A 15,248-nucleotide genomic window follows, 5' to 3' on the forward strand; every position below is an offset into this window, starting at 1 on the left:
GGAGGGAAGACTTAGAGATTTCTGTACCTTCCCAATTTTGCAGGGAACCTAAAACAGCTCTAAAAACAAAGGCCGCAAAACTACTCAGAGAAAGCTCTCCATTTCCGTGAATATGAGATATTTTTGCTTATTCTGTTTGTTGGTCATGGACCTTCAGGGACTCAGGGTGGGAGGTGGCAGTTCCAGGAGCAGGAGATATGTGGAAACCTCAGCCTGAGTGCAGAGCTGGGGACCTTCACCATGGAGCTGAACAAGTCAGTCGAGAAGTCCAACTTCCAGACAATCCTAACAACTGTCCTCACCTGACAGGAGGTCTTATGAATCTAAGTGAAGGAATCAAGAAAACTCTGTGATATTAAACATGCTGTGAAAACAAACCAACAGACTCCAGACAGTCTCAGGAAAGCCCAGTGAGAGCTACCCTCCTCATCTCAGTATTTTAGGCTTCCATATTCATTGTGAAAGGTGATGTGTTTGCCTCAAGTGCAACTGATGGAATAAATTCAGCCATATTACATATTAATCTGTTCTTTTACTTCAAATCAGTGGTGGGCAAAAGACAATGATGTGGAAATAATTTAGTTTTAAATATTTTCTTAAAACAGTTTTCTTTTGAGAGAAACTCTCTGAATAACTCAGATCTTAAATTCTTTGTGGAAATCAAGGCTTAATGTTATATGTTTTTGTTTTTACTGCCTTGCTGCTCCCGTAATCTTTAAGCGGACAACAGTTCATGGATATTAACTACCCAACATGACTAACCTGTTGGCCTAACATGGCCTGTAGTTCACAAAAGGCTTCCAGTGGTACCCTTCAAAACACATTTCACAATATCATACATTAACAGCTGGTCACAGATCCAGTATGGCTATATTTATTAACATTATATCATCATCTTTTGCCCTCTTTTTCCTGGGCCTTTATGGAAGGAGGGTGTGTATGTGTGTGTGTGTGTGTGTGTGTATGTGTGTGTGTGTGTTCTATGCTTCCTATAACACTCATGTGGTATTTGGAAATAGAAGGTATTAAAAACATGGACAGGAAATGCCCCCACTGTGCCAGGAACACAGAGTCCTACCATCTCTACGAGGAAGCAGATGGACACAGATGGCACCATGTTGGGACAACATAGTCAGGGAGTCCATTTCCTAGACTGATTCGGATGTTAGTGAAGGTACCTGTTTATATGAAAGTGGCAGACACTATTTCCAAGAGAACTAATGGGAAAAGGGTTAATTAACTTCCTACCTCCTGTTCCTGGTTGTCTACTGTCTTTTGACTTGTGAATTAATTAGGCTATAACATTGTTTTGGTTAATGAGTTGGATTTTTTATGCTTCCCCATCACAAGCATTAACATTTCATTGTACTTAATAATGTTCTCAATTTATTTTTTTTTCAGATTTATTTATTTTAGGTTTGCCTATTATATGAATGAATGTATACGACATACTTGCTTCGTGTCCAGAGTCCAGAAGAGGGCACCAGATCCCCTAGAAGTAGATCTGTAGATGGTTGTGACCTGCCATATGGGTGCTAGAAATCAAACTCCAGTACTTCCAACTGCTGAGGCATCTTTCAGGCCTGATGCTAACTTTTTTACAAGGAAAGGAAGAAACAGAAGTCCCATGCTTATATCTTATTGCCTAAACTCAAAGAGAAATTCATTTGCGTTCATAGAAGGTGCTCCCTCCTCATTTTTAAGGTTCTTTCTGAGAGGCCTCAAACTTCCCAGTTTTCTATGTGGGTTTCAGATACCTGGAATGAATCTCACTTCTAAGGATATGAGTCCCAGAGTTTTCCAGATGTTTGCCCACATCTACTGCAGTGGCCTTGCCTCAGTGTGGGGAAATGCTACTGATTTTTATTCTATTTATTTATAAAGTACATCAGAGGTAAAACCCATTATCGGATTCTACTCCAGGTCCAATCAGATCTCAAGTCTTTCATTTACCACGCTCAGCCCTGATTGTTCCAAGAGATTCAGACCTGAAGTTGAGCAAGCTATCAATAATTTTTAATTTTTTATGATGACTCTTTATGATTGTGTTCTAAGACACTAAAATGTCTCTAAAACACATTTTCTCTATTAATTGGGGACTATAGGCCCAGGCATCATTATATGTACTTTGCAGCCTGGGAAACTCAGGCAAAAAGCAGTCCAGGCATATATCCCTGGTCATCTGAGAAGTCAAAAGCAGGTCGAGGATTAAGACAGAGACCTGACAAGGGTATTGAGAACTGCAGCTGCCTTCTGGGTATTGAAGAAGTCCACCTGAGGTGCTGACCTAGCAAGGAAGATCATGTACACCAGAGATGTGAAGGAAAGGAGCGTTGGGAACATGGGTTGAGTTTTGAACCCCACAGCCCATCATTTAAATTAGCAACTCATTTTGAGGATGGAAGTGGGATTTTGCTCTGTGACAGAGAAAACTGAGACAGTTCATTCATGCATTCTAGCCCCTTTCCTTAGTTCATGACTGTGTATTCTTTTGGACTTTCTGTGTTGTGTGTGTGTGTGTGTGAGAGAGAGAGAGAGAGAGAGAAAGAGAGAGGAGTAAGCATCAACAGCTCATAGCATCAGAAGCAGAAGAGTCATACAGCTCCACAGCCCGCAGCTGCTGGACGGGGAAAGTGTGACAGCTACAAAGGGCGACAAGGGGGACAAAGCACTGATCATTCTTTCCCTTAGCTAGCTCTCCCCTGACCCAATCTCTCTGGAGCCTCATGCTGGAAAACACTGGCTGTCTGATCAAAACCCTGAGCAACAGATTAACCATAAATACATTCCTGGAACTCTCCATCCCCTGCCTCAGTGCTGTGCACAATTACCAAGAACACGGCCTGACGAGGGGCAGGCTCAGTGTCAACGCCAATCCTATTACAACGGGCAACATTTCATTTCAGAAACGCAGACAAATGCATCTCTCTGAATTGTCAGCACAGCACTAGGACCTGGTGCCTACGAGCTCCTGTGACTCTAGTGCGTGTATTAGGTTAGCTCGGCTTTATGGGAATGTTTACTCAGGGTGTGTATTTTTCTTGCATAACTTGGGAACCCGAACTGTTCAGATCTTCTCTGCTGGATCTGTTAAGAATAATAGACCTAATCACCGCAAGGCCAAACTAATTCAATTTTTGCTTTTCTGTTGAAATTAAAATCTCTCGTACTGTCTGCCCACTGTTTAATGCTAATTCATTTTCTCAGCACGATCGGCTCTTCCAGATACGCCACATACCTCATGAGGCCTAGCACACAGTAGTAATTCAAGACACAAATTTGCTTGATGAATAATCATACCTAAACACTAGGTATAAACGTAATTCCTCCAGGGAGGAAGCACAGCTGTAAGGCTGTTTCAGGAATATGGACTGGGAATCTTCCACACCCAAAGCGAACACCCAAAGCGTGAATACGCAGGAAGTGAATATCCTGACTAAGAGGACACTCAACATAGTAAGTCTGGTGAGCTGCACACATTCTTGATGGCAAGGCTTCAGGCCAAGCTGACCTGCAGGATTCCTTCTGTTTACCGGAAAGGAGCCCAGATGGGGAAGAAGAAAGGGAGTACGGGGTAGGGTGGGTGGGTGGGGGAAGGATACATTTCACTTTTCATTCAAAGAACTAACTGTAAATAAAGTTCCTAGTGCCTGGCACTTTGCTTGCACTCAATGCACAGAATTTTCCTTCAGAAAGCTTAAAATATATTTTTGAGTCCCTGAATCGTTTCGTATATGTACGTGTGCAAGAGCATGTGAACCGGTACAGGTGTGTGGGTAGGTGCATGTGGAGGTCAGAGGTCAACAATGGCACTGTCCTTGGGACAGCTGACGATGTTCTTTCTTTGCCACAGGGCCTGTCCTTGGGACCTGACGAGGCTAGACTTGCTGGGTAGTGAGCTCAAGGGATTTTCTTGTCTCCACCTCCTCAGTATTGCATAAAGCCAAGTGTGGCACACATACCTAGAATTTCAGCTCTTGGGAGGAGGGGTTGAGGCAGAAGGATCAGAATTTAGGGTTATCCTTGGCTATACATACGGTGAGGTCAGCTTGGGATACATGGAACTATCTCAAAGACAAATAAAGAGAGAGAGAGGTGGGCAGGGGGAGGGGGGGGAGGGGGGAGGGAGGAAGGCAGGAAGGCAGGAAGGCAGGCAGATTATGCTCCCAGAGCTGTGACATATTCAAATCCAGGGTTTTCTCCTTGATATGAGTCAAAAGCTAAGGTTAAAGGCTTGGATTCAAAGGGCCGTTTGTGAACTCGTACTTCCAGACACTGAGGAAGGTCATTTTCAAACTAAAGTCAGGCTGTCCTCATCCTGTTAAATCCCAGGAAAACTATTCCACAAATAGCCTAAGAATGTATTATGCTCAGGACTCACATCACTTTAATAACTTTCTGAGAGCACTGACAAATTTAATTTAGAAAAGATAAATTTGGACTCCAGCTCATAAAATTAAGAAAAATATTGTTCCTAATGGTCAGATTTCTTAAATTGCCAGTTCTATTTAGGCAAGTGATTTATTTGATGATCAAGGAGGGCCTCAGCATCTCGGTCTCCCTCCTTTCTCCCGCCCCTCTCTTCTCTCAAAGGAGCAAGCCTGTATGACTTCTAGCTTCTGCAGTACTTGCTGTCATATTTAAGTATCTCATGACAGCCACTTGTACAAATGCTTCTAGAAATTTTGCTCTGTCCCAAGGAGCCACTCTCGACCATGGTGAGACCACCACATACAGACAGTTTTCCACATGAGGCACCCGTGGGTGGCTGCCTCAACAAGACAGACCTGCGGAGGATCAGGGACCCTCATGGCCCAGGCTCTGAACATGTAAAGTACAGTGTCAACCCTGCTGTGTTCCATGTTTTGGGGGAAATGGAAAATATCCCCAGGAAAGATTCTTTCTATTGCCAAGAAGAAGTAAAGCCCTGGGAGAAAATGGGAAGATCCCCTAATACTGGCTCTCATGTGTATCCTGACTTCTGTTAGTTCAGAATGCTTGTTCTTGCTAGTCCTTTGTGGCTGAGAACGTCCTCCCAGGTAGAATAATGGTCCAATGGAAACAGATCCAAAGAAACATATTCAACAAGGTGAATGCTTTTGCATATAGAAGATGTTTTTGATCTCCGAGGAACCTGTCAAAAGCAGCCTCTGTCCTTTCAGTACGGGCAAGGGTTCCAAGGCTGCTTTATTTTCTTCCCACCTGGTCTTCCTGGGCAGTCAAGGTCACGTTCAAATGGGATCACCTCTGAGGAATCTGTGCAAACTCTCATGGCACTAAGTTCTAGAATTTTCCATGAGTTAATATTTTGTACTCATGAGCTCTCTCCTATGTCTTTTTTATGAATATTGTGCTTACTTCCACTCAGATGTCAAAAAACAGCTGTAACTCTGAACAACAAACAAACAAACAACAACAACACATTTTTCCCCCAGTACAGGTGGTACTCATGTGACAGGGCGATTACTTTGTTAAGCTGCACCGGAGACAGATAAACATGAGGACACTGCCATCCCCAGGTTGAGCTAACTGTACAAAGATCCTGCTTTCGATTTCCACACCGGTTCCCACACCCTCTCTTGTATCAGGGAGGTGAATGCCAGTGGCTCCTGAGGACACCTTGGAGCCATTTACTGTGCTGAATGAGGCACTGTGCATGCCTTACGCAGCCCCAGACTTCAGCTCTTTCCTCTTAGACACTATCGAGACTACGCTGGTACCAACTTGAGCATCACCATCACCATCTTTATCTCCACTGTCTTCTTGTTTCATCTTCCTTGTTTCTTGCTCTCATTAGTCTAAGTGACCACACCACCTTTTATGCTTCCCCAGGTTCTCCTTTAGCCGTATTCTTTGCCTGGTTCTCCTTCCTTCTGGTCAAGGGCCACTTTTCTTTAAATTGCTGTCACCTTCCACAGTGCTGTTCCCATGCCTCCCAGTGTCTCTGGGACATTACCAATGGGTAGGTAGGCTGTGTGATGAGATTCAGAATGGGACAGGAAGGCCAAAAGGGGCACTGTGGGTGTCCCGGACCGCCGAATGGCTCTGTCTTTACCATGGCCTCACACATTTCTAAGCAGACATGCTCTCGCCTCTGCAACCTCTAAGAAGCTGGCGGAAGCACCAGGTGCTTTTCTGTGCCCTTCCTGCCACCCCTGCATATTAGACGCACATGACAGTATCTGTCCCCCCAGTTTCTCAGGGTCTCCTTGGCCTAAGGTTTAGGGTTTTTTCCTCAGCCAAGCATCTACTCAATGCCTCTCAGGGTGTCACTGGCCCGATGCTGTTTCCATGGAGCCCAGTGTATGGTTATGGTGTCTTCTTCCTGGTAGTTCTCTGGATCTTGGTCTCCACTGAATGCCAACAGAACCCCACTGCAGGAATGCCAGTCAAACCTCCCAAGAACAGAGCAGTGGGGCAAGAATGTGTGTGTGGGAGGGAAGTACTAGAAGAGAATATGGCAAGGGATACAGGGATACAGGGATACAGCAGAGGCACCCCCCTTCCCATAGGAGCACTGGGTTCATGTTTCCGGAAACATTCTCTCTAGTCCAGGTGTATCAGACCTGCAGCATATCCATGTCCCCTGGTAGCTATGTGTGTGGCCCAACACATTCATGTACCAACATCACGTTATAGTGTAAACAGGTTGGACATACCTAGTGGTCCTCACTGGCTTGGTTTTATGATAACCCTCCCATCGACCTGATTCTGATCAGAGCCTTTGATAACAGACTATTCTGTCACCATTAGCTTCTGTTCAGCATCTAATTATTCCTAAATACCATTTGGGTCCTGTCATCTGATTGGCCATTTTCTAAGGAAACAAAGTTATATAAGTAAAGACAACGTGAAAGCCTGGATTAATTTGACTTCTGCATCTCCAAGTGTCTTCTGGGCATGGAGTCTTATAAAAAAAACAAATCTCTTGTTTGATCTGGTTAATTTGATATCACAGCACCCATAGGGAGAGAGTACAGTCCCCATCTGTACATCACCCACAGCCATCTCAGGCCGGTAAACATGTTTGTCCTGATGGTTACTGAATATTTAAAGAGGCACCATTTCTCCCAGGTCCTATTTTCCTCTGCGCTCGTGACTAATGTAATGTTATCATACAGTGGGGACTTGAATCTGGCAATTTTCTCTTTTGATAATTTCTCTCCATCAACTGACTTTATAATGGGAAAAACACGCATCCATCGTCATGTAGGGAAGTCAGGTGCTTTCAGACGCTTAAGAACTCCAGAAGGAGAACAGAGGGCACAGTGCTGGGTAAAACGCCAGAGTCAGCTGAGCCCTGTCTTGGAACAGGGAAGAGGGTTCCAGAGGAGCAGCGAGAATGAGATGACCACCAACGCTGTGATGTGCCAGGCCAGCATGCACCCCACCTCACCTCTTGTTCCTGTCTTCCAATTGTAGCGTGTACACCACGTCATCAGCAGCATGTGTCTTGGAGTTACTGTCTCCCCATTTTAGCTTCAGGCTCTGAGGACCCGATGCGGCACATTCCAGCCTGGGAGGCAAGGGTGGTAACGGCCGAGTTTTTGCCTTAATGAACTGACTAAATGGTCCGACTCCAATTTCATTGACAGCCTGAATTCTGATCCTAGAGGTGGGGGAGGGGGAAAGGACAATACAGGTTTAAAAAGTTGAAATTTCTTCATCGGAAATGAACAGTTGCTGGAGCATTTGCCACCCGCCCCTAAAGCAAAGCTGTGGAGGAACAAGGAAGCCCTGGGCATCACAGAGGAGAGGTTACATTGTTTCTAAACACAGCAAAACAGCGCACTAACAAATAGTCCGGAGGTCTTTAACTGGAAAAAAAGCAAGTTTGTGTCTCAAGCACTGCTACAGACAAGGTCATTCTGGTCTAGCCATAGGAATAACTGAGAGCCAGCTTTGGAATTAGGCAACGCATAAAGAATTCACTTTTAAAAAGAACAAATTCCCAACAGTCCTTCAACAGGACATTTGGCCTCTCCCCCTTACTAGTGACCCTGTAAGTCCTTAGCCATAGCCAAGACAGCACCTGCTGGTAGTAGCAAGGTGTCGCTTAGGTGACCCAAACTCTCAGCTGGATGCTCACTGTGTGCAGTAAAGACGTATCAGCCCATGGTCCAGGAACTTGAAATCTAATAGACTGTATGCTGTAACCTACACAGTGAGGGTACATTCCCTACCGTCCTTTCTCAACCTGCTGATTATCCATAGTTCTCTATAGTCACCGAGCAACACTTGGCTGGTCCTGTACTCCCTGCACTTCCTGAGGTTTGCCCAGACCCGCCCATCTTAGGGGCATTTCTAATGTTCTGAACAGAGGACTTCCCTACTCTTTCTTTTCTTTTTTCTTTTTTTTTTTAATGTATAATACAAGCATCTTCTAAAATTGCACTTTATTAACAGAGCCGTCATTTAAAGCTCATGTCTCCACTTCAGCCATGTGAAGCCCACTTAGGTCTAGGCTGCTAGCTTGTCCACAGCTCCTTGCAGCCCTTCAGTGCCTTCTCTCCTGTTCCTTGCCAGGGTCACAGGAATCTGAACTCAAAATCAGTAAGCTGACTGAGAAGGGCGTTAAAAGCTCAGAGTTGCAACATTTAAACTTGATTTGAATTCACAATGTAGTTTTTCAATTCAGATTATACTGAATAATAGAGCCCAAGGTGAAATATTTAGAGGAGATAATTTTTACATATTTCTATGATTCAGTTATTTTTGGGTATTTTTTCACTTGCAGCTTTTATTGCTTATCATTAAACAGAAAGTACCACCTAAGCGTCAAACTGCTGAAACAACATGTGAGCCAAAGTCTTTAAACCTCAAGTATCTGTAACTATTAAAAGAGAAAGGCTACTTCTGCATGGGACAGAGCATAACTCTCCACACTTCTTATTCCTCTTGAGGAAAAGGACACAGCTCCTTCAGGACTCTGAGAAGTGAGAACAAGCTGGCTGATGTAAGGAAGTCGAGGTGGGTTTCTCACAAACCAACAGTGAGGTTTTGTTTTCCCCTAAGTTTAAAAGTGGGCCTCCATGTAGAAGGGGCTACAAAGGCCAGTTCCCAGGGTGTGTATGGCTCTGGATGGGGTGGTGAATCTCCCTTCTCCACCCCCCCCCCCCATTCCTCAGGCCTGAAGCAACCTTACCCCGCTTACAGCCTACAGAAGAAAAGCAGATGCTCATATCAAATAATAAAGTATCTAACACCATGCAATGTCTACTTGCAATCAAAACGCTCTGCAAACTACGAGGACAGAGCCTCTTTGATCTGAAAAGGGAACTGTAACGAGAAGGTCAACAGCTACCAGGACAGCAGTGACAGAGGACATACTTTCCCTTTAAGACTGGGAGCAGGAGCAGCAAGGCCAGACCACAGCAAGGGTACCTGGTGCTCTCAGCCTCCTATTGAGCAGCATTCGTTAGGAATACCAGCCAGTGCTGGGAACAAAAGGTATACAGAGCTAGGAAAAAAAAAAGGAAATCCCCAAGATGCTGATGAAAATAGTACAGAGAACCTAGTCAAACAAAGATACAGAGAACAGTCACAGAAGGGGGATTCATAGTGTCAGCTCTCCCAGAACTGACCTATAGACACAATGTAATTAAAATCAATCCCAGCATTTGGGAAGCTGAAGCAGGAGGATGCAGCACTCAAGGACAGCCTGGGCTACAATGTAAGGCCTTGTCTCCAAAACTAAATAAATACATAAAAAAAAAATAAATTAAAAAGTCCTGGCAGGGCTCTTGGGAGATAACAACAAGCTAATTCTAAATGTTATATGGGAAGGAAGTAGCCTAGCCAACACAAATGTGAAAAACAGAGTAAGTGTGGAAGAATAGTGCCACCTAAATTTAGGACTTCCTATAAGGCTACAATAATGAAGACAGTGAGGGAAAGAGACGGACTTGTAGATCAATGGAATAGAGTAGAGGCTCCAGAAATAGACCTACACAGATATGGCTAATTGATTTTTGGCAAAGGTGTGAAGGCAACTCAATGGAGGAAGGATAGTCTTCTCAACAAATGGTTCTGGGAGCAACTGGAGAGGAACAGGAAAAAAGCCAACTTAAATGTCACACCGATAAAAACAAAAAACAAAATAAAACAACCTAGCTCAAACTCTGACCTAAGATCTAAATGTAGAATATAAAACTTTTAGGGGAAAAAAACCCACAAGGGAACATTTCCATTACTTAGAACTAGGAAAATTTTTCATATGTGACATGAATGTCAGGTGTGTGACAAGAGAGTAAGAAAGGAACAGCTGTTTTTTTTTTTTTAAGCTGTTTTCCATGCTAAGAGGTTGAAGGCAAGTTAGAGACTGGGAGAGAAAATTCCATATTGGATATCTGACAAAGAACTTGCATCCAGAATATATAGTGAGCCCCTGAGAGCTTAAAAGGAAGGTGGAAGATATACTTCAGGGTAGAGTCTCAGAAGGACACATACTATACATCCTTTCTCAATCTCTCTCAATTTCTTTCTCTATCCATCTATCATCCATCTACATACACACTGGGGAGAGGTAGGGAGGGGGAGGAAAAGGAAGTGGAGAAGAAGCAGAGAGGGAGGAAGGGAGAGGAGAGGAGAAGGGAGAAGAGGAGAGGAGAGGAGAGGAGAGGTAGGGAGGAGGAAGAGGAAGTGAAGAAGAAGGAGAGAGGGAGGAAGGGAGAGGAGAGGAAGGGAGGGCAGGGGAGGGGAGGGGAGGGGAAGAAAGGAGAGGAGAGAGATTTAATATCTCAGGAAAAGAGAAGCCAGATGTTAAATCTAGCTCTTTTGTGAATGGCGCAACCAGCGCCTTCACCTACATGGTTTATTTGAAGGTCTTTGCAGTGTCTAAGCCAGCATTTCTTCCCTTCATTTAAGACACGGTACCTCTACAGCCCCAGGCCAGAGGTTTCCTGCCACTGCTGGCCCACAGTCCTTCAGAGCCCAGCTCACCTTGTGTCCCAGGAGGCCCTTTATCCTGTCTGTGCTCTATGCAGACCAGCGAGCAGTCCTCAACACACAAAAGAAGGAGGCCACTGGGTTGCTTAGGACTGAAGCTCTGCTGTGCTCAGCAACACAAGACGAAGTGAAACAAAACCTCAGAGATGGAGTCATTTAACAATTTTTTAGAAATTCAGGTTTTAGATAGTTTAATTCAGTTCACTATGTCCCCAAAGCCTCTAGAGCATATCAGATATTTAATTATGATTCATAGTAGCAGCAAAATCACAGTTACGAAGGAGCAACGAAAACAATTGTATGGCTGGGGTCACTACAACACGAGGAACTGTATTGCAGAGCCACTGCTCTATGGTATTTTGGTGAGAGCTGGACTCTCTAGGCCGATGGCTCTCTAGCTGGTTACATTTGCATAACATAGCATCAGCCACCAATGTGGGCAAGAATACTGTGGTGACACAGCTTCTTTGAAAATCCTGCGCATCCTTTTGAAGGCTCGTTACAAGTCGTATAACACCTTTAAGCAGCATTTTCCCATTGATAAAATGAGGATGGCACCACCTTTGCTGAACTGACAAATGGATGAAACGGGGCATGCTTTTAATTTTCAATAGGTTTCAGTCTCATTCAGTGGGAAAGGGATTCAAAGCATGCTGATGAACTCCAAAATGATGCTCTACAGAGTTCTTGACACAGTGGTTTCAAGAGCAGAGGCACGGCCTTCATATCAGGATGCCATGTCTCATTTCTAACCACAAGGCCAGAACCTTTGTCCATCTGACAATGGAGGGGCCTGGAGCTCAGTGACTCACTCCGATCTGCATGTGGCATATGTCAGATGTGGGTGTGCCCTGGGTCCTTTTGGCTCAGCCTCTTCCTGCAGGCTGGCAGTCCATATTTTCTTGTCAAAATTTGGACCTAACATGGTTATGAATCTAATCAAGGGATAATTTTTATTTAAACCACACAGTCAAGTCAGTAAGAGCCAGCAAGTTCATTTTCACTTTATTCAGCATCTGTTCCTGAAACCACCAACCTAGACTGGAGAACTCTCGCTCTGACTGTCCTACACCTTTACAAAATGCAATGTCTCAGAGAACACAACTTCCTGTGTCACCGATGCATTGAGCTAACATTGATTAGTCCTAATGACCCTTGATGTTGAAATCGAGCTGAGGAGCTGATAAAATGAAGCTGTCTTATTCTCTAGGGAAGATGCTGGCTGCAGAGCAGAGGAGGCTGGGAAAGACTAAGGTAGCTACCACAGTGTTTTGAGGGACACAGAAATAATTTCCAATTTCTAAGCTCCTGTGAGAGAACAGTGAACAGAACACACTAACCTGGATAACAACTAGGAATTCTCTTCAGAGACTAAAGAAGAAAAAGAAGCTCTTTCATTAAATTACTAAGTTCTATCCAAAATCTTAAGCTGAAGTAACAGGTTAATCCTGAAACTGACGTAGGATCTACAGATTTATCTTAAAAAATGTGCATTATGTCAGTTTTTGAAATTTAAAGGAATTCAACTGAAATGTCAGGGAAGCAGAATACTGCTTCCAACTTAAGACAGTGATGTAATCCTGAGCCAACAGTATCTTGGCCAGATTACTGTGAAAAAAAAATTTAACTTTCCACAAGTCTGTAATATTCATCAGTATGCTAATACTACCGATGAAGTCAAATTAAGAAGCATGGCTTTCAGTTTGGATTGAAAATCCACCATTACAGTATCCTCCGTCTAGATGCCAAATGTGTTCTTGCTTCCGAAGGTCACGCAGCCTCCCACCACGTACTCTAAGCGCACACAGTCGAACTTCCGATAGGAACTATATTAAAAGAAGAATGACGTTCCAAACAAATTGTCCTTCAGGGAGAAGGTGACTGTCCTTAACGTGAGCCACTCAGACCTCATGCTGCTGTGAACAGCATGGGGTGACTGAGGTCAGGGCCATGGAAGCCTGGGGTGGCACAGACCCCAGATGAAAGGACAGGTAGGCTCCTCCGGAGAAGCTCGCTCTCCCCTCCCACCTACTATGGCTAGAGAGAACCTTCTGAAAAGGGACAGCACAGTGAATACACAAAGTTCCTACTGTGAGGAAAAATGAACGCAGACAGAGCTGCCTGGGGAGGTCTCTCTTGAATAGGAGCTGGGCCTGCCTAGGCTAAGCCCTTCCTGTGTGACCACAGTGTCATGGGCCCACCTGCAGACAGGCCAACCATAACAACATCGTAAGTGCCTGATTCCTGGCTCACTTCTTTCCCTCCAAACACAAGAACAGCCAGTAATCTACTGTATGCATCTGTGTCTAACCCAACCATGGAGGTAGCTGAAGCCCCACCTAACACAGGCAGCCCTGCCGGGTGACTGGCAGTTGCAGCCCATTTCACAGATGAGGCAACAGAGGCATGGAGAGTCTAAGTCACTTCCACGGGAGGCAGAGACGTAAGTGAGGAACCAACTAAGGCTAATTAACGGCTCCGAACTTGGCTCTTCCTCCAAACTGGTCACATCTCGTTATGGCCAAGTGGCTTATGATTCATTTCAGCAGCGAGCAGGGTGCTTATTACATAGTAAGAACTCAATAAACGTCATTTTCACCCCTCTTTTACCTAGCAAAAGTGGGCCTAAGTGAGCGTAACAAACAAAGCTATTTTAATTTTTCGTTGTTGAGCAGCTCAGTGTGAGTCAGACACAGAATGAGGTTGTGATCTTAGGTGACCTCACTCACAGTTCAGGATGGACTCTTCTCCCCCCCCCCCCCCCCGCCCCCTTACCCCAGGGCCACCAAACACAGGCCGTCAGGAGGCAGACTGATGGAGAGGATAATGAAGGATGCGATGGAGAAGTCACGCTAGGCAAGAGTGGGATGATGGGTGACAAAACTCCCCGACAGGGCCCACTAAGCCATGGTCCCCCAAAGCGCAGCTCAGACACTTATCCTCTCAACCTGCTTGTGTGCTGACACTCTGGGTCAGAGGGTTTCATGCTTCAACATGCTTCTCATGGAAGGCTAAGTAGAGTAGAGTTCCGGGTCCCACCCTGCAGTTTTATTTTTTTAACAGGACATTGCTTTCAATAATAACGGCCACCACGTTTTACCTGTGACCCACCAACCACCAGCCATGGGTCCTGGGGTCGTAGTTTGTACAACAGGAAAGTCTCTGTACGTGGAAGAAAGGAGTTTGCATTTTAGTTTCAAATCTGCTTCTACCTCCTACGGCCTCAGGGCACTTGGGAAAATGACAACAACGTCACTTACCACGCAGGCTCTAGACGATGGAGTTCCATCTCAGGGCCGAGCTTCGCGACTAAGGCACATTTCTCTTTCCTTGTAAATTTTTATCTAACTAATTCTTACCTTTAAGAATATGCATGTGTGTGTGTGTGTGTGTGTGTGTGTGTGTGTGTGTGTGTTGCGAACATGCTAGGGTAGAGGTCAGAGTAAGTATCGTCAGTTCCCTCCCACCACGTCAGTTCCGGGGGTTGGGCTCAGGCCAGCAGCCGTGGCAGCAGACCTCTTGACCTGCTGAGCCTTCCTGCTGCCCCTAAACTTTACTGACGGTTCTTCTACTATTATAATATACTTGTTAACTTATGTGTACATGTGTGTATGCCATACGTCTGTGGGTGCCTGCAGAGTGCAGAAGAGGGCACTGGATCCTCTAAAGCTGAATTATATAGGACAGATGGGTGTGAGCCACCTGATGTGGGTACTGGAACCGAACTTAAGTCCTTTGCAAGAGTAGTATATGCTGTTAACTGCTGAGCCATTTCTTCAGCAACAATCTTACTTTTACTTGTTTGTTTGTTTTAGGCAGACTCATTGGCTGGCTTGCAGCTTGCTATGTAGATCAACCTGGCCTCCAAGTCACAGAGATCCACTTGTCTCCTCCTCTAGACTATAGGGATGAAAGGCACATGCTGCCATGCCTAACTTAATCTTTGCATCCAAAGTAGAAGGCTCGCCATGACATTTTCATATACACTTACTTTTACTTGACCCTGTCTCCTGACTCCGTCTCTCTCCCCCAAACTTTTGCATTCCCAGCATCTTCCTTTTTCACTTTTATCACGTGTTCTCTTCTATTTCCCTCCTAAAAGCCTTCTTTCTCCCTTTATCATGGACCCCTTGCTAGCATGCTGGTATCTACCCACTCACTTCCAGATAAAAATTAGAAGCGAAGGTCCACACACAGCGAGGGTGTCTTTTTGTACTTTTCTGAGCTTGGGTCACCTTGCTTATTTCCCAGGCTTGGGGTGAGGCCTGACCCTTTGCCCACTCTCAGGTAAGTCTTTAGTA

At 44.9% G+C, this 15,248-nt stretch overlaps 1 protein-coding gene across 3 annotated transcripts in view; it reads right to left on the reverse strand.

Annotated features, from left to right (window-relative positions):
• Positions 1-15,248, reverse strand: part of Fndc3b (fibronectin type III domain containing 3B) — a 293,021-nt gene that overhangs the window by 19,156 nt on the left and 258,617 nt on the right. For all 3 annotated transcript variants that reach the window (XM_060378158.1, XM_060378156.1, XM_060378157.1), the window contains exon 23: positions 7,397-7,609. In XM_060378158.1, the coding sequence (XP_060234141.1) occupies positions 7,397-7,609 (213 nt within the window). The remainder of the gene's footprint in view (positions 1-7,396; positions 7,610-15,248) is intronic.

The sequence above is a fragment of the Meriones unguiculatus genome, chromosome 2 (genome assembly GCF_030254825.1).
Source record: "Meriones unguiculatus strain TT.TT164.6M chromosome 2, Bangor_MerUng_6.1, whole genome shotgun sequence".
Lineage (NCBI taxonomy): Eukaryota > Metazoa > Chordata > Mammalia > Rodentia > Muridae > Meriones > Meriones unguiculatus.